Source organism: Microplitis mediator, chromosome 5, assembly GCF_029852145.1.
Source record: "Microplitis mediator isolate UGA2020A chromosome 5, iyMicMedi2.1, whole genome shotgun sequence".
NCBI classification, from domain to species: Eukaryota; Metazoa; Arthropoda; class Insecta; order Hymenoptera; family Braconidae; genus Microplitis; species Microplitis mediator.
Window position 1 is genome coordinate 10,699,606 of NC_079973.1, and position 21,062 is coordinate 10,720,667.

General features: G+C 30.5%; 1 protein-coding gene across 6 annotated transcripts in view; it reads left to right on the forward strand.

Annotated features, from left to right (window-relative positions):
• Positions 1-21,062, forward strand: part of LOC130668593 (homeotic protein ultrabithorax) — a 639,564-nt gene that overhangs the window by 521,164 nt on the left and 97,338 nt on the right. For 4 of the 6 annotated variants that reach the window (XR_008990044.1, XR_008990048.1, XR_008990045.1 and 1 more), the window contains one exon: positions 2,628-2,669. The exons of the other annotated variants lie outside the window; for them this stretch is intronic. Coding sequence is in view for 1 of the 4 variants with exons in the window: in XM_057470954.1 (XP_057326937.1) it covers positions 2,628-2,669 (42 nt within the window). In the remaining 3 variants the exon portion in view is untranslated. The remainder of the gene's footprint in view (positions 1-2,627; positions 2,670-21,062) is intronic. 6 annotated transcript variants of the gene reach the window in all.

Consider the following 21,062-nt stretch of genomic DNA (forward strand, 5'->3'; position numbering starts at 1 on the left):
ATACAAAAAAAATTGTTCAAAAGTTAAAACTGATGATTATAACTGTCTTTATTGCAATGGACTTTATTCGGAAGCTCTAAGGAATCTTGGATTCAATGTAAAAATTGTAAGAAATGGTCTCATGATTTCTGTGCAGATGAAGATGAATATTATTCCGATGAGTATATTTGTGAATACTGTAAAAATTAATCAAAATGAAAAATTTATCAATTAAAAAAAAAAATGATTATTTTCAAATATTTTTAGTGGCCAAATTTGCCCCAGACATACTCTCTAAGCTTGAAATAGTTAAATGTTCACTGTTTTTCCCAGTGATCAACTAATTCACTGGAAAAAAGTGAATTTTACGTATAAATAGTGAAAATTTTACTTTTATACACTAGATTTAAAACATTACTGTTTAATAAGTAATTATCATTAGAGCTATTTACTACTAATAACTGCAGTGAATTTCAATGTTTTTATAAATGCATCATTTCACTGGGTAAAAGAGTGTATATGCACTAATTCCAAGTGGTCGACTTTTAGCTGTGGCAAATAGTGAAATTACACTGTGAATTAGTGATAATTCACTATTTCAGGTTTAGAGAGTAGAAAACCAGCCGAAAAACGAATAAGTATAGTAAAGTTTTCATAATTTGACGATAAAAATATGAAAAAATCTTTTTTCAGAATTTTTGGCTGATCCGTTTTGCCCCAGGTATCTGTGATAATAGGGCTAAAAATGCGTACATATATCGAATTTATAGTAATTAGAAGGAACAGTAAAAAAATGTTTCGATCAAATTTTTGGAGGGGGTCTTCTTGCCCCATCCTCCCCCATTATCATTATTATCCTTAAAATTTTATTCTTGTATTCAGAATTTCGAAAAATAACTATAAAAAAAATGAGTATAAATTTCATTGGCCAATTTTTATTGAGTGGTTTAATCTCACCCCAATGAAAAGCGAGCGAGTAATGGGTCTTCTACTTTACTTGTGTTTTTATTTCTTTGAACATTATAAAATATATTATTCTGATGCTTATATAATTGCAATATTTAATACACGTATAGATATTTAGTATAACACGAAACATTGTAACTTCTGGTTTCTGATAATTAGCGCATCCATCAGCCAAAGCAAGCCTCCAGCTAATACCGATCGTAAGTTATCGTTATCCCGTTCTCTCCGTTTTCTCCCTGTAATGCTTCATCGAGTTCCCTTGACCCCGCGTCTCTTCCATTATATATATTCGAATATATATGTGCCATATACTGTGCGTATACGTAGATTCACCAACGGCCCGAGTTACAGCTAACCCCTTCCCAGCTTCCCTTATAACCACCCTATATATTGGCATGCAACGCATGAGTTGTCGATACCGGCAATAATCTAATAACCAGTCACCGCCAATGCGTTGTCATGAGCCATCGATCTGCAGGATTCTCGACGTTAGTCAGAAACCAATAACACGAGCTTTCAATTATTTTACTTTTAGTCATTTTTTTTTATTACTATTCAATCTACTGTTGAGAAAAAATTATTTCTTTCAATTTTCATTTTTTTTTTAATCATTAAAATTATCAAAAAAAAAAACGCACAAAATTTAGTTTCAAAAAAAATTTAATTGCCTAATTGTCGTAAAAAACTTAGGGGTGGGGGAGGGGCAAAATGCTCAACTATATTTACAAAAATAATTTTTAAATGTTCCACAATATTTTTTATGAAATTTTGGGGGTCTCTCTTTTGCCCCTCCCACCCCTAATTCGTAGATTATCGATACCCGAACATAAAAATAAAATATCGATAAAAATGAAAAAAGTAATGAACGAATTGATGGGGAGCATAATTCGACTATCATTAACGAACTATTTAGAGGGTTGATTTCGACGGGAGTATTTGCATGGTGGAGCTTGACCTGGGTGCTGATATAGAACTACTAAACAGGTCGTATATCTGGTCGGTTAGTTATAGCGCCCGTTTACACACTAGCACTCTCACATGTACAACACCCGCGAGTACATGCATGTACTCATAATATCTCTCACAAACATATAAACATAGATATATACTTATCATGGCGCGTAATACCATAGCAATTCCCAGTGGTGTTCTGGATCATTTGGCGGCCCGCGGCTGTGAGATGCGCGCATGTAACAGCAAGGATGGGCTATCGCGTTTCACAATGTGGTGTTCGACCAGCGGTTCAATATATTAGAACGACCTCTAGCTATCTCGCAAACCCTCTATGTACTCTCAAGGAAAACAAGACTGAATAACCTTTTCTGCAACAACTACTGTGCGATGCAATTGCGGATATCATCGTGGGACGTATGCCGTTTTTACTAGTTGGGCGCGTGATCGTTGTGGTCGTTAAGTCGCCGAGGATTGATTTATCTTGGGAATTCAACCATCCGTTCATCCCCTTCTTCCACTCCACCTTTTTTTACACCGCCGAGTCCTTTTTCCTTCTAAACGACCAGACTAGAGCTTCGTTATGTAATTCACTTCTTGCCACAAAATGATCAGTTTTACGTCTTTTCATTCTCTTTCCACTGCATTAGCGAAAGAAATAGCAAACGCAAAAAAGTGTAATTTATTTGATATACTTTATTAAAGCCATTGTTTTTATTTCTTTGCTTTAGGTAAGGACGATATCGCTAAGCCGCATTGGACATGGTTGCAAGGTGAGTTTTGCTTTTTACTAATAATTTTTGCGTTACTGCTATATTTTAGTTGCGCTTATATTTGCATAATATTTATACTCTACTTATATTTTCTTAACTTTTTGCGCTTGTATTTTATAAATGTGTATCATTTTTTTTTTTTTTTATGTTTATTTGTTATCGTATTTACTTTGTTGTATTAATCGGAATATATTATTCATTTATGATGATATATCACCCCTATATATGTATATTCTTCATTTAGAAAGTTTTACTGAGTAACTTTTTTTTGTTTATTTTATTTTATATAAAATATAAGTACGTGGAAAAAACAATTTTGTAAAAATTACGGATAGAAGTCATTTGTAGTTTGAAGGGGGAGGAGGCGAAAGAGGGAAGTGCAAAAAATATGTTATTTTAACGAATAAAGAAATGAAACACTAGAAGATAAATTATGGAAAAATCACATGTTTTTTTTGGAGATCATATATTATTACTTTGTGTAATATTTACTGATAGTTCATGTAAAATCTACATAAGTATGATGCCATCATTACAGAGTAGTTTTGTAATTTTAGAAGTTTGTTTAAAAAAAAAAAAAATTTCGAATATATTGTCTTGAAAATCTATTGGCTTTTAACTTTTAGTTCTTCAAAAGATTTATTAAAAAAACTAGACGTTTTTCCAAAAACCATGGCTTTTATTTTATTATTTGTATCTTTTGCAAAAGATAAAAATATTTTTCCTGAAACCATGGTTTATATTTTATTGCATTGATCTTTTGCAGAACATAAAAACATTTTTCCAAAAACTATGGTTTTTATTTTATTGTATCTATCTTTTGGAAAAGATATAAATATTTTTCCAAAAACCATGGTTCTTATTTTATTATTTTTATCTTTAGCAAAAGATAAAAATATTCTTTCAAAAACCATGGTTTCTATTTTATTGTTTTTATCTTTTGCGAGAGATAAAAATATTTTTCCAAAAACCATGGTTTTTATTTTATTATCTTTATCGCTTGCAAAAGATAAAAATATTTTTCCAAAAACCGTGGTTTTTGTTTTATTATTTTTATCTTTTTCAAAAGATAGAAATATTTTTCCAAAAACCATGGCTTTTATTTTATTGTTTTTATCTTTTGCAAGAGATAAAAATATTTTTCCAAAAACCATGGTTCTTATTTTATTATTTTTATCTTTAGCAAAAGATAAAAATATTTTTCCAAAAACCATGGTTCTTATTTTATCATCTTTATCGCTTGCAAAAGATAAAAATATTTTTCCAAAAACCATGGTTTTATTTTATTATTGTTATCTTTTGGTTTTATTAAATGTTATAATAAATTTATTTGAATTTTTAACAATTACTCACAGCAATTGTTTAAGAAAATATATTCATAAGTTACTGAGTATTTGAAAATTGAATTTTTTTTATAAAAAATTTCCCTGCATTAATTATTTCCTGGTCAGATGTTATATTAACATAATTCGTTTTACATTATTTACCTCAGTACTTCTGTCACTTCTACAACTTCACTTTGTAATTATCGCAGCCTCAAAATGTAAAAATTACAGACTTGGGTTTACAGAATTTACAATCTAAAGATAACATATTTTGTTCTGTAAATATTACACAAGTTAATTTATAGAGAAAATTTCATAGACTTTTTACTTTAATTGTTATAGAAGTGTTTTTTCTATGTATATTATAAATAGACAATCAAAAAGTATCACCCTAAAAATATATACATTTTTTTTGGACTTTTTTTGGCAAGAAAGTGGCTTTATAAAGTATATAGTGAGGTCCATGAAGCTAATTTTTTTTCTTTCGGACATTTTGGAGGGCGCCAGCCGATATCGTGCATCGAAACACATATATAGTTATATATATATGACGATGCCTTCGGGGGTGATCAATAAATATTGGACGACGAGGGGAGAAAGAGGCGACGAGTCGAGGCTAGGGAATTGGAGTAGCTGGAGCAAACTCTCTCGTTTTCCATCCCCTTATGGCAAGCGATAGAGCAAGTGAGAGGACAGTCGTGCTGCGGTTGCCGCCCCCTTTCCTGCAGGGTGAGAGTGCGCGACGTATGGCCGATATAACCACGCGTCGCGATATCGACAATCGAGAAACGTTTGGCGTAATTTCGCCTCGCAACCTCTGATCGATACTCTCTCTCTCTCTCTCCCTCTCCCTCTACCTTTTCATATACTTTCTCTTTTGTTATTTCTTTTTTATTTTTCTGAATTATTTTTAAAAATATTACATACAGTCAATCTGAAAATTGCAAAAACATTATTGCAGCCACTAGTGACTTAATGTTCCATATTAGCTTCTAATTCTCAAAATTATTAGCAAAAATTGCCATACAATGTTTTTATTCAAGATCGGAAAAAAAAATTATTGCTTTCAATTTCAAAATTTTTATTCATTGTTATCTATATTTTTTTTTTTTTAATAATTTGCTGGCCTAGTCCGGCAAACGCTATATCGTAAAATCTAATTTGTTCTTTCAATGATACTTAAAACGCTGCTTAAGTACTTGCTCAAAAAGTATTTTTTTGGCGGCAAAAATTTGAAAAATAAGCTCACTTTTAATTTACTATGAAAAACATAATTTTTTGCTAATCCTAAAAAATGACTGAATCGTTATACAAAATGCCCGAAATTGAATAAAATCCCAGAAAAAATATAAATTCTTCAATTCCAAAACTACAATTACACTTTTAGAGATATAGCGCTTTGTCCAAAAAAGAGCAGGGGGTTTTTTTTTGTAAAGTTTTTAATTAGCATTTATATAATATTTCGTAAAGTCATCTGCTATTTGTGAAAAAAAAATTTTTTTATTCACTTAATAGATTCAGTTCAGAAAGTGACATATAAAGTAATGATTTTAAAATCAACAAACATTTTGTAAAGTAAGTGGTTACACTATTTTATTAAGTGCTATTTTTATTGATGTTGCTATAAAATTACTAGTAAATCAGCGTATAATTGCCAGTAACTGAGGCGGCGAGTCGAAATAAAACCTACGGTCAATTGGTCACTTCATAACCTTGCTCTTTACACGCGAAACTATTTTCTTAATTATAATTATTAGTCCTAATTATTTTTGGAAATATCCCGAAATTTTAAGAAAATTTTTCTTGAATGTTAACATTCAATTACTAATTAAATAATTTTCATTAACTGATAACTGAAAAAATATTGTTTTTATCAAAGTAAAAATTATAATCCTATGCAAAAATTTTCTCTACATTCACTCGTTGACGGAATACAGAGAAAAATATTTGAAAAGTTAAACATTCAATAAAACATCTTTAAATCCTTGAATCTAAAATTTATTTCTTTGCTAAACGTCTTTTTTTTTATTCCTTAAAAATCTTTTAGTCGTATGAAATAAAAACAAAATAACGATTTTATTTGATACCCTGATAAATCACAAAATTTTCATATACAAATGTAAATCACCTTATTTTCGTCCTTATAACTTTTATCTTATTCGTCTCTTCATGGGAGTAAATAAATAGAAAGCCTACTTCTATCTCTGTATGTAAAGAGAAGTAGGTGTCTCTCGAATGGATTTGGTTAGAATTCGAATGAAATAAAAGCGAAACTGAATGTCTCTTGAGGCGTGAAATGGCTGCGTTAACCATTTACGTACATCCCTCTGTTGCGCATTAGAGGGTGGCTGTAAGAGAAAGTGGGATGAAAAAAGAGGGCAGGGGAAGAAAAGAGAAAATACGTCCATTTTCCACTACTATAAAACGCGTAGGTAATATCGCTTCGAATCTCACGTTAGAGCTCGCGAAGATCACGCTGAGCTGGTATAAGATAAAAGTTATGCCGCTCGACTATGCTCAAGGGAGTCGTAGATCACCCGTTGGACGGCTGAGGGTACGTAGAAACGAACCAACGAAACCCACCTACCCTCGCTCCTACTTCATCCTGTGCACCGAAAGCAACCCTCCCCCACGCTATAGGATTCCTATCTCGCTATCTTCTCGCTCCAGCCACGCTCGATCTATCTCTCGTCCTCGCTTTTCTCTTTCTCTATTTTCTTTCCGCATCGTAAATATATCTAGCCTACAATATATCACTCAGTTCGCCTTATATGCGTAAAAATTTCCAGCTCTGACAACTCTAAATAATACAATAAATATTCACTGTGGATAAATATTACACTGGGAAAAAAAATTGAACTCAAGTAATTATTTTCCGGGTTTCCATAAATAGTGAAATAAGTAATTTTTTGGAAATTAAATTGATAGTTGGAATTTTAAGAAAACTATTGCGGCACTTTAGTCATAAATTTCTAGAAGCATCAATCGCTTAGCAAGCAAATATTTCGACAATTTAGTTGATACGTTTTCAAATTTATTACAATTAAAAACTTCAATAAAGCAATTATTTGGTTAAATAAAAAAAAGGAATTGAAGAAAGATATAATTAAAAATTAGAAAAAAATTATTGCTCTAAGAAAAAAATTTGTTTTTATAACAAAATGAAATTTCTCATTGGTATTGATAAAAATATAAAATATGTTAATTTTTTCGAGAGCTACTTCTATAAACTATTAAAGATTAAAATTTTATTGTTTAGTTGTGCAAATTAATATTTAAGATGACAAACATCGAGGGATAACGAGAGTTTATTAAAAACATGATTTCCAATAGCCACCGTGGCTGCGCGCGGTTATTTTCTTTAGCTAAGAAACTGTTTTTCAGTCAAGAATTTTTCGTTTTTATTTAAGAAATTAATTTTTTGGAGCAAGAAAATTTTTTTTTAAATCAAGAAATTTTCAGTTTCTTTTCAAAAATAAGTTTTTTTGAAACAAGAGAATTTACTGTCTCGAACCAAAAAAAAGTTTTTGAATCAAGTGTTTTATTTGTCTTGAATCAAGAAAAAATTCCGAAGACAAAATTTTTCTTGACTCAAGATAACTGTTTTTTCTGTGCACCCAAAAAAGCATTTCTTGGTACAAGAAATTTTTTCTTTCCTCAAAAAGTAGTTTCTTGACTGAAGAAATTTTTTCTTGGCTCAAAAAGTTTTTTCTAAGCTCAAGAAATTTTTTCTTCGCTCTAAAAGTAGTTTCTTGACTCAAGAAATTTTTTCTTGGCTCTAAAAGTTTTTTCTTGGCTCAAGAAAAATTCTTTCGCGCCCCAAGAAAATTTTCCTTTTCAATTCGCAGTGCAAAAAATTTCTTAGGGCAAGGAAATTTTTTTTCAGACAAGTAAAAAGTTTTTGCACCAACAAATCCTTTTTTTCTATGTAAGTCAAGTTTTCCGTTATCGATATAGGTTCGAATCTAGGTCGGGTAAAATGTCTAATGATTTTTTTTTGACCAAAGAAAATTTTCTTTTCGGTATTAAACAAATAAATAAAATACTTGAATAAAAAAATTTCTTTTCTTGATTGAAGACATATATTAAAATAAATGTGGCTTACAGAAAAAAAAGTAATTTATATAATTGAGATTGAAATTCGGGCGGCTGATAAATAAAATGAAAATTATAATTCAGCTTTGCCTGGCAGAGTAAAAAAAAGAAACTAAATTTATGCATTGTTTTAAAAAGTTCAGCAAATAGATTTTTGATCTGAGAGAAGTGGAAACGGTAGATTTTGCATTCGGATTTTTCTGCCAAGTAAACAGAGAAAGTAAAGCGTTTTTTTTATCATCGCCCCCTAAGTCTTGGCATCTAAATTACACCAGTCCGGAAGAGAAAATTGTCTCACTGGTATTTACATATAGATGTGAAAAGTAAAATAAGGAAATAAAGATGCAACAAAAAATTCAACTGATAGAGAGTGAATAAATTTTATAAGACGATGAGTAATTCAAACTTTTTAATCTGTCATTCGTATTCGTTTTTATGCCTGACTCCATTGTTTTTTGTCATCTGAATTTCGGATTTCTTTTGATGAATTACAAGGGTTGCGGTGGTGGACGAAACGAGCCAGGTTATGAACGGACGCATAAACATCCCCGACGTTATCAGTTGTCGGACGCCGGGGTACCGGATATTGTCGCATCCCCTACTCTCCTCTTGCTGCATCAGAGAAAAGGGTGGAAGCCTACGGCACCAGAGATGTACCGAAGGTTGAATAAAAGATGATTTCACAAAAAAATTAAACAAAACAAAACAAAATATATATCGAACTTGATTTATTCTGCAGTATCTTGTGCGTTATCGTTTTAAAATTTATCTCTGCCGAAAATCTAAAGTGAAATCAAATCTGTCTCTGAAAGAGGATTTTTTAAAAAAGAAATTGCTGTCTATTTTTATCCCAAAATCACTATAGAAAAAAACTTTTACTTTTTTATGAGTAAAGGTACATTTTTATTGCCTGCTAGACTTTCTTTTTTTATATGGCTCCTTTGAAATCGCGCGGAATTTATACCTTTAAGGCTTTAAGACTGAAAATACAAGTTTTACAATTTTAAAAAATAAAAGTGAAAGTTTTTTCTGTTTTTTAGGGTGACTTTAACCATTTTTTTAGAGTAAAACAGCTGCGGAGAAAGTTTTAGGTCACCCTAATTTGATGGTGAAAGTGCACTTTAAAGGAAAAATGATAAATTTTCCACTACTACGGTAAAAAATATTGTGTGTGTTAAAAACGGACCGTGTTCTGTTTTTTGTGTTCAATCAATACATTCCCTGTTACTTAATTTTTTATCGACGCTATTTAACACTTTGAAAGTGTTACCGAGTACGAAAATCGAAATTATTAATATTTACTAAGTGTTGATTTAAAATTAAAAATTTATGTTGAAAACTCTATCAATAGTCGCGAAAAAATTACAGAAACCGAAATTTTGTGAGTCAATTTAACAAAAATTTCAATTATTAATATATTAAATTTTCCTCGGATTACCCGAATTTAGGGTTGAAATTTAACACAAAAATTTTGTGTTAAAAAATAACAGAAGTATTGTGTGGACCGTTTTTAACACACAGGTTATGTTAATATTTAACACAATATTTTTTAAACAATTTATACAAATATATAAGGAAGGGAGGGGCAAAATGGGAAGGTGTTTTTTCTTTTATTTTGGCGGAAATTTTAAATTCAAATTCAATTGTATTGCAATAGTTGTGAAAAAATCATTTCAATCAATTTTAACGTTGAAAACAATTTTACAAAACCAAAAAAAATTTTTTTTTTTAATTTCGGCAAAATGTCCATGAATTTGTTTGAGGTGATAAAAGTAAATTGATTTGATGGTCGAAAGACCCACAAAGTAACAACCGGGTTAGGGGGCCATCTTGCCCCGACCCTATTTTTTTGATAAAATTTATATTCGAATTCGTAATTAATAAGCTCTAGAGAAACGACTGCATCTATTTTCCATCTGCTTGCGTTTACAGAATAGAGTTTGTATCTGTATTGCTGACATCTTTATTGTATAAATATATATAGATATATACAGTATTTCCTCGCAACTAGAAATATATCCAAGCAGCAGTTATCCTATTACTATCTGTATGTATCTCTACTCTGACGAAACTATGTATTGTAGGCAAAGTTTACGGATGCAGATTGGACCGATATAACTTACGGCCCCATCCGACCAGTCGTGAATCCATTTCCCAACAATTTATGATCGTCCTGGACGAAGAACCGTTTCAAAATTCGCCGACCCGCTCTCATGAGATATTGAGTTACGCGACGAATTTTAAAGTCCTGTTCTAACGATTTATGTCCGCTGGAAAAATTTAGCGATAACCAGATTTGATTGTTCGCTTCAGTGCCACGTCACTGTCTGACAGTTGCACTGATTTTTGGCAGGTAGGAATTGAAAGAATATTCACTCAGTGGCTTCCTTCTTAAATGCTTTCTACAGGTTTAAGTATAATGTTTATCTTTGTTCCGTTAGTATTTCGAGAAACAGGTATCTGTTGAGGTTCAAAGCAAATGACTTCATGCCACATCAGGGGCAATAAAATGCTTTAACCGCACAGTCGAACCCAAACTTGGCACCACAAGAAGCTAAATATAGTTGGAACAAATTTATATGAAACACTTCGTAAAGATTATTTTCTGCAATTAATAAATATTTCGAGAAACTTTTTAATTTGTAATGTGTTGCTAATTTACAAAATGGCCGTTTTTATTAAGACTTCGATTAAATTTTTGACACCGTACACCCATTAATTTAGCATTATTCAAATATATGTTTTTAATTTACATCAAAATTTTGATACAGAGGGGGGTTGGGAGTGGGATACTTAAGGAATACGAAGTTTTCAGGGACTCGAATGCGTAAAACATTCAAAGAATAGAAAAAATTTTTATTTCTTGTGGACAAAATGGGGTAGAAAATGTGGAAAAAAATTCTATTTAGGGGCAAAGCGGGTCCCTTAAAATTTTTTTGACGCTAATAAATTCGGACTGATAATAATTTTTATTATAAGACAAAAGTCGTTATCATTTTTCGACTGACACTTTCGATTTTTGAAAAAGCTTAACAAAAAAAAAATTCAAAATAACGATCAACTGTAGATAGATAGATAGATAGATAGATAAATAATTTTTATTTGATTCTAGAGCCGTAGCTCCCTGAGGACCATCAATTTAAAAGTTACATTATTTATACATATACGCACATCATTCTTTTCAATAACTACATATATTAATTGCAGTCATCAAATATTAAGTATTAGATATTAAATATTAAACATTAAACGTTAAGCATTAGGCATCTAATTGACGTTAATTAATAATTATTTAATTATCAATCATTAAGTACTCATCGATTAATTTTATTATTACTATTGTTATTATCATTAACTATTATTATTATCATTAATTCTGTTGAACATCCATTTCAAAGAAATAATTATAACACGCAGATCTGAATTCTTCAAAATTGTTTAATATTGTTATACCAGCTGGCAAAGAATTCCAGATATGTAAGCTGTGCACTAAAAAAGATTTCTCATACATTGTTGAATTAGTTCTAGGTAATCTTAAATAATCTTGCCTAATGTCACCTCTACGTAGTGTAATTGGCAGTAATTCTAATTTGCAACCGAATAATTGTCGATAGTCCATACGAATTTCTTTGTAAAATAAACATGTTATAAAAAAAACTCTCCTTGTATTAAGTTAAGCCAACCTAATCTTCTATAATATGCTGTTACGTGCTCAAATCTAGATATTTTATATATAAATCGAACACATGCGTTCATTTTTTTACAGTATTTACACAAGTGCCTACTCAAGCAGTCGAGATTTTATTAGCGATGTCGGTATCGTTTTTATTAAAAAAGTTGTCGAGTACTTTTTTTTTTGTCATTTTGCCAATTCAACTCATCCAATGTCTTATAATTAGAGGTGTCCTCTGGACTTGTATGTCTCCGTAATCGAGGTGAATTCGCGCTCATTCAGGCGAGAATATTATCCACGACCTATGCAAAGAGCAAAAGAAAGGGGAGGTTGCTGCGGGGCGAACTGCGAAAGATATTGCAAGGGGTTAAGTCGACAAGGGTAAATGTGCAGTCGAGAAAGCGGATGTTACGCCAGTAGAGGAGCGAATGAGAGAACTGAGAGCAGGGTCGAAAGAGTTGGATCAGGGGTAGAGAGTAGGCGAGTGCCGGTCGCCGACGAGCAAATAATCGAGTTTAATTGCAAAACCGTCGGCATGATTTAATTACACGGCACAGGGCGCAAGTATGGATATATATATGTATATATTTATACCTACTCTCACGAACATTTATATATTTACCAAGTATGTACATATAGTGCACTTATACATAGATATGCATCTGCCGTCAGAGCTATTACAAACTGAAGCAGCAATAAACCGGTTGAAACATTCTTTCGATACTGAATACGTGATAATCAAGATCTTTCTACACCCGCTGCTTTTTTTTTAATTATGTTCAAGATTTTTTGTAATTTTACACAGAAAAAAAACTTGAATCAAGAAGAATTTACTCGACCGAAGAAAATATTGGCATTCAATTCTTACCCGCATGAAAATGTCATATATGGTAAACATGTATTAAAAAATATGTGTTACAGATATAAATTTATATGTGACAATACATGAAATCTTATATAGAACTATATATAGATTTTGGCCGATTTTATGATATTTCTATATATGTTTTCTCTTATATGATTTCATATATTTCCGTATAACTTCAATATATTATTTATATATTTGAAAACTTATATATAATTTTAATATATTCAAAAATAAATGTTATTTATATATGGAAACAAATAAGAATACGTATATAATTCATCATTATATGGCACGATATATGTACCATGTATTTAAGTTTATAAATTTTTGTATATTTTTTTATATATAGAACCATATAAGTCTTCCCAAATATGTAAGAATAAATAAAATCTATTCTTTTCTGTCTTCCTCTCTCTGTTATAAGATTCAAACATTGTGTTCAGAATATATATATATATATATATATATATATATATATATATATATATATATATATATATATATATATATATATATATATATATATATATATATATGTATATATATATGTGTACTAGCTTACAAATTTACATATATAATTATCAATACATGTAATACATATATCTGCTAACTTATAAGTTTACATATATGATTATAAATATATATAATACATGTATTAACTTATAAACTTACGTATATAATTTATTATATTAAAACCTACTATATTATATATAAGAAAATATATATCGTTTTAGGCCACTTATATGGTCCCATATTGATTATATATTTTTCCATATATATTTATCATATATGGTATTTTCATGCGAAAAATTTATTAGGGCATTGAATCGATGTCGAAAACTAATACGACTATGATTATCCAATTTTTATACACGGGTACAATTCGCAGCAGTTTTTTCGTACCATGTATCTCAAACAGTATCACAGAATATTGCAAGAAATAAGTTAAGTTTCTTTGAAAGCAGAGTAAACTCGTGCGCAGTCTGCAAGTAACTTGAACACTATATATGTATAGGTATATGTGTAAGTTAAGGACTAGAGAGTTAAACTGGACCTTATCTTTGAGCTTTTTGTCTGTTGCACGACTTGGAGTGGCTTGGCAGCACGCGAGAACACAAATTCTCACTAAATTGACTTGCGACAGATGATTCTGTGCTGATATGACTCTTAAAACGAGGTAGAATTCTCTAGTCGTTTGTACCAGATTTCATCATCGCCCCTCATTATTTGACTTTCTTGTCAAATTTTAAATCTCAAAAATAGCTCATCGATTACTTGTAGGATAATGAGAGTCAAGACTCACTAAGTGAAAATTCTTTAATACTAAAGTAGTTTTTATAATTTTATATCATTCAATATTCCCTTTATATGGAAAATAAATTCAATAAAATCCAATTGATTGAATGCCGAAAACCAATTTTATAATAACGCTTGTTTTCGAAGTATGTACTATGAAGTTCTTCCTTAATTAACTTTTACACAGTGTTGATAATTGCATACTTATATATTTAGTATGCAGAGACTATATATTTACATTAAATTATCAGTAGGTCCTGCTTTTATCCGTCGGTTACAGTCAGTGACATTTATATATTCTTTACTACTAAGATCCAAGCAGGTTTTTTGAGAGAATATAAGCGGAGTCTCCAAGTAACTCCCCGGAAAGAAGCCCAATACCACTATAACATACCACGTCTGGAGTTATTTTTAGATATGAAGCCTCTGTTATTCTAAACGTTGGGAATGCCATTTTTTTAGCGTTTTATGAATCAATAAAGACCGTTTTTAAATATGTGTTATGAAATACTAAAAATTCTTTTTTATATTTATATAATATTTAGAACTTGAACAGAATAATGTGCAAGATGACATACAATGTTATATATTCACTAAATTTTTTTAATAGTTTTATAATTTGCCAACATTTAAATCTTGAGATGCGTTAAATCGAGAAAATAATAAGAGCATAAGAGATAAACAGCTTAGGATTTTTAAAGAATATTAAAGTTAGATCAACTAGTTCAAATACAGACCAATTAGTCCAAACACAGTCTGGTTGAACTAAAATTAGATCAATTTTTTTGGCCCGGGTATACCACTAATTCAAATAATAGTATACTTTTCAGTAACAATCAAGTACAGCCTCTTAAAATGAATCAGCGAAATATTCACTATACGAATCAGTCCCAAGTATTAACTGATTGAATTACCCGTATAATACTCTCTAAATCTGAAACAGTGAAAACCGCTGAAGAATAGTGTATTCATTAGGGTGATTCATTTGCGGAAAAGTTTTTTTTTTTTTTAATTGCTCAAGCGAAATCTCAATCTACATCGAAAATAACAAATTCTCACTAAATATGAGCTCTCAATTCCAATGCTAAGTATTTACTATTTTAATTCGATTTTTTTCCATTTAAAATGCATGTAAAAAAAATTTTTTTTTTTTTCAAATTTCTACTGCTGAGCTGCTTTTCATGATATTGAAAAACGAATTGTTGAATCTTGTAGGGGATTCCATGCTCTTCGAAATTGCTTTTGGACTTTTTAATGTAGCTCACGCTGGTTCACTAGTAAGAGCTATCGAACTAAATTTTTGACGGAAATCGTGATTTTTTCATTTTTTAGGACGAACCGCTAAGTATAAAAAAACAAAGGAAACATATATTTGAAGGAAATTTCACCCTCTTTAAAAAAAGGTTCTCAGATCTAAGTTGCTCAGACCGATAGTTTATGAGTTACAGCAAATTTTATAATTGAAAATGTAAAAAATGGAAAATAATGATATTTAAATTCATTTGAATTTACTCTGTTACTCGTGCGTTAATGAAAATATTTAAATTAAAAAGTTTCTTGAAAATTCTGTTATAATTATTAAAATTCGAAGCTTTTTTCCGCAATAGCAGTACTAAAGAATGTTTTTTACTCATAATTGTAATTATAAAAAAAATTTAGTTACGAAATTTACTCAGAAAGGGGACGATATATCCAAAGAATATGATTAAATTGACAATACTTTTATTGAAAATTAAAGATAGTTTATACAGCAATCTAGTATTGCCAAAACGATACATTTTGTTATGACAACTATGTACTCTCTAAAACTAAATAAGTGAAAATTTCACTAATTGAAATAGTGATCTTAAAATTCACTACAAAATTAGTGATTTTGAATTAGATTCACTAATTCATTAGTGATTCCCCGGATTCTACAATGAATACTAGTGGCGCCTCGCTTAAGGACTTTTTATTCTATCATTGAATTATCAAATTCAGGGCAAAATTAATTACGATAATTTTTAAATACAACTGAACAGTATTAATTCAAGTAAGTTAATTTAATAAAACCTAATTTAGTTGCTAAATAATACATCTTGTTATTTTTTAATAGCTTTATATTTTTACTCCAACTTTTTTTACCGAACCTGAATCAAAACTATCATTGACAATAGATTCAGGTTATGAGTTATAATTATGATATAAATATTTACCGTATGAAAGTAATTTTAATTGTTAATTTAGTCGATCAAGTTGCTGAAAAAATTTTATAATCAATTACAAATAATAATCATAATAATAATAATATTTTGATACAATATTATTAGCAACGATACAATATTTTTCCAAATAAATCCTCGTCAACAAGTGAATTAGTACATTTTTGACTAATTCAATCAGTGAAATTTTCACTAATTCTGTATGTTGTTTTTTTCACTAATTCAAAAAGTTAATAGTCACTAATTCATAGTCGTATACTTTGGACAATTTAGATTAGTGAATATTCACAAGTAATTAGTGGTTTTTCACTAATTTAGTTTTAGAGAGTACCATTAGCAATACTTCCGATGGTTACGATAACCACATTTTTTTGTGTCACTGTTTCAGATTTAGAGAGTATGCGTCTAATTGTCGGTCATTTTTCGAGCTAGCTTCAGCCTCATGTTCACTATTTGGGCCTTTTTTCAGCCACTTTTCAGCCGATAAAAAATTTTAACATTATTTTGGATTGAAATTTTCCTACCCGGGTAGTGAAATACTTGGAAGTATTTGTGCAGCGAATATTCACAAATTGTAGTACTTTTAATTTTGATAAGAACATAGCTTATTTTGTACTAAAAGTAATTTTTGGGCCAACAAGTATAGCAGGAAAAAAGTGAATAGCAACGAAACAGTTGCTACGCAATGTTAAACACTCATCTAAACGCTTCAACTCTCGTTGAAGTGTTTTAATTGCTCCAACTCGAAAATACTCTTAGTATAGAAAAGGTTCTAAATAGAAGCATCCGTACGGCGGTTAAAGTTAGAAACGACAATAAAAAGAGTTAAATGGAATAAAATCGAGGGTAAACTGATAAATATTTCTGTGTTTGTACAACAATATAAGTGGCATTTAACTTCACATTACATTTACTCTCTTGAAATCAATTAGTGAGCACTAGTTACATTAGTAGTACACTTATGTAGCAGAGACGCAATAAATATCTACTTCTTCATAGTGAATCTGATTCATTTTAAAAGTGTATAAATAAAAGGATGCACCGAAAAAAAATTTTTAGATCCATGTAAATACAAATTGATGAATATTTTGTTAAATTAAGTAAACAGTTTTTGAGCCAAACGTCTGTTTAATTTTCAAAACTTTCTTTTTATTCAATAAAATTGTCTGCTGACACTAAGTCAATATTTACTGCAACTGCAATTTTTTTTTTTTTCGTTTTTAAGAAGTTGTTGAATTTCGTAACTGATCTTTCTTTTCTCGAAGAATAAATATGAGCGATTTATGATTTGCATTAACAATAATAAATTTAATACTTGCAAAAAAAAAAGTTAATTTTTTGTGTCATTAATCTTTTCCAATAAAAAAAGTAAAAGTTATTGCGTGATTTATAATATTTTTCCATTTCAAATAAATAGTGAGATAAAGTTGTGACTATGGATTTATAACTATCCATTAATTTATGAACTTTGCAGTGCGATATATAACAGTAATACAATTTAAGAATGAGAAACTGATCAATAGATATTGTAATTTTTTACATGAACCTTCTATTTTAAAGATATTGCTTTGGAATAATATGTATGTATTGTTGAGATTCTGCGTGCTGTTATAGATCAAATGTATTGCTTTATTAGTCACCCTTGGAGTCATAAATATTTTGGGACGAAAATATATAAACAGACTTTTGAAGCTAAATCATGGCAGCTGCTTTCTAAGATCTAGAGAAAAAAAAGTTGGATCATTAGAAAATTTATAGAAATTATTGCTTATTAACAATTGATAGCTTAAAGATCTCCGAAATTTGGTTCATAACTACAGGCCTATAAACGGTTGAAATTTAACCGATGACTAGGTCTAAAAATTGCTGACCCGTACGGAAAAAGTATATATCCGGGATATATACGAGCAAAATTAAATATCTGTCTCACATATGCGGCATATATTCAGATTTGCCTGAATATATACTTTTCCGTAGGGGTAAAACTTGAAAAATTTCTATTTTATATTGAGTTGCTTGACATTTTTATAAGTTTTTTAATTTTATTTAAAAAACAACGACTGTGGCCAAAAATAGGCTTACTTAATTTTATTGGCCAACTTTCAGCCTGTTTATTAAGGACAATAAAATTTCAGTGTGTTTTCGGTTTTTTCCAATAAAATTCTGCATTTTCGGCGTGATTCCGACAAGATTTCGCTTTGTCAGTCTATTTATTAAGAAATAATAGAATTTCGGTGTATTTTCGGCCTTTTCTAATAGAATTTTATCTTTGGCGATGTTATTTCTGTCTGTTTATTAAGAATCATAAAATTTCAGTGTATTTTCAACCAATTTTCGGTTTTTTTGAATGAAATTCTACAATTTCGGCGTGACTTCGGCCGAATTTCGCTTTTTCAGTCTATTCATTAAAAATAGTGAAATCTCGGTGTATTTTCGGCCTTTTCCAATAAAATTCTACATTTTCGACGTGATTTCGGTCTGTTTATTAAAAATAATAAAATTTCGGTGTATTTTTAGCCAAATTTCGGCTTTTTCTAATAAAATTCTATGATTTCGACGGGATTCAGGCGAGATTTCGCTTTTTCGGCCTGTTTATTAGAATTACTAAAATTTCGGGGTGTTTTCGGCCAATTTTCAACCTTTTCCAATAAAATTCTATGTTTTAGGTGTGATTTCGACCAAATGTTTTTGCCCGGGATGCGACTATTAGATTTCGGAATCATAAAAGTATTGTTTTGTTAATTCCAATCGATGTTAAAATTGAAAAAAAAAAAAAACAACGTACTATTATGAATGGATTAGATGTGAATTTTAATGATACCAGAAAATAACGAGACCTAATTATTACAAAATACTACCATTAGTTTTAGTATTGACCAAAATAATTATTACCATAAATAGTTAAAAAGTAAAAACTAAAAATAAGATAGAACGAAAATACATGAATGCTATTTCAGTTAGTGTTGGGGATGGTAAAATGTTGGCAAAGCCGTAGGGAAGGTTGCCACGACGGGATTGCGCGCGTGCGGGTGGGGGTGTGTCAAGTGCGCCTGCACCTCATAAACTTAAACCCTAATTAACCAGCACTACGGCTACTGTTGCTGCTTCTGTATATGCGTATGCTTATTGTTTGTACACACAAACGCACTTTGTCTTCCTTTCTCTCTCCCTCTCTGAATTATCTATCCCTATCTCATTTTCTCAACTAATACTCTACTGTACTCTCTATTGCTAGGTTTTCTTACTCTTTTACTCACCATATCTGGCGCCCATGTATTCTCTCAGAGGCACAGAATCTTTATTGCCCAACTTGGCGTAAATTAGCTTCCACCGCGGAAACTCAGACAGCTTTAGTTTTTTCAGTATACAACAGCATGTTCGTTATATAACCCAAGGCGATTTCAAAGGGATTCGAAACAAGTTCTAAATCAGTTTGATGGGTGAGAATTATAGGTGTGTACATTATTTTTAATTCAAACATCTTTGGTGCTGATAATTCAATTTAAGCCGTTTTATTTACGACACAGTTTTATTTGAGGTCTCAATTCAAAAATATGACCATCAACTGCTGCATTAATTCGCAATATTGTTATTATATTTTACGAGGAATTAATTTAATGGAAACGTAATAATTTAACGATTGTTACTTTCAGACTTGACCTTGTTGAATATCCATCTTATTCATATGAGATAAATTTATCATGTAAATTTTGTATGTATGCCAATGTACCTTATATGCATAGTACAACATTATAATACAGGAGAGTATACCAACATCACCACTGCGGCAATGTAAACCTGCAGCATACTCACGCATGCTGATATCTCAGGCTCGATGACGCACGCAAAAGCGCGTCCCTTGTATGCACGCTTTGTCTGCCTGTAAAGTGAACAAAGTTGTTTGCTGTATATTTACGACAGACATAGAGTCGAGCATCCGCGAGGAAATTCTTTGACGCAGGGCCAGCACGCAAGGATTATTTATCACGCCGATTTCTGGTTCCACGTTAAATCCTACGCAGGCTGGTTTATTCGTATACGGGTCACAGAGAACTATAAGGATAGAGTCGGTGTGAGTAATAATGTATTTATTCCAAGTCGATCCTATTCACAATTCTTGCAAACTGAGTGGAATGGTAAACGCGTTGTCAGCCTCAGAGAAAGTCGTCGAGAATTCTCAAATTCAAGGTATCTATTCTGCCTGTAGATGCACTGGAAATGTGTCAGATCTTTACGACCGAGCTATTCTTTATTTCTTTATCTTCTGTTTATATAAAACAGGGCCTACTCTAAAAGGAATTTTTAGATGAATAAAATTAAAATACCAAATAATCTTATGGGCACAGAAAAAAAGGATTTCTTGGTGCAAAAAATCTTTACTCGCCCCAAGAAATTTTTTTTCATTATAAATTGAAAACAAAAATTTTCTTGACGCAAGCAAAAAATTTCTTGGCTCAAGAAAAAAAACCTTATGCCAAGAAATCCTTTTTTTCTATGCAGAAAAAAATGACTTGAATTCAGAAGAATTTACTTGACCCAAGAAATTTAGTATGGAGAAAAAAATTTCTTGGATCAAGAAATTTTTTTCTTAAAATTGATATTCTTGATTCAAGAAAAAATTTCTTTGATTGATAAATTTAAATTCTTGACCCGAATATAACTTTGTTGGATTAAAAAAATTTTTTTGCTCAGAGAACCTCAAATTCTCTTTTCAAAAGTATTAAAGACTTAAAGCAAGAGTGGTAAGAACTTGGTTAAAAAAAATCAGTCTTGATTTTTAAATTTCCCTATTTGATTGTTCAAGCCATGGAGAATATAAAGACCTCTATACCATTGTTATAAATTTTAGGTTCTAATATTTCGGACGTCAGTCTAGTGGACAGTAGACAAGATTTCTAATCCAAAGGGCGCGAGTTCGATCCCATCCAAAATCAG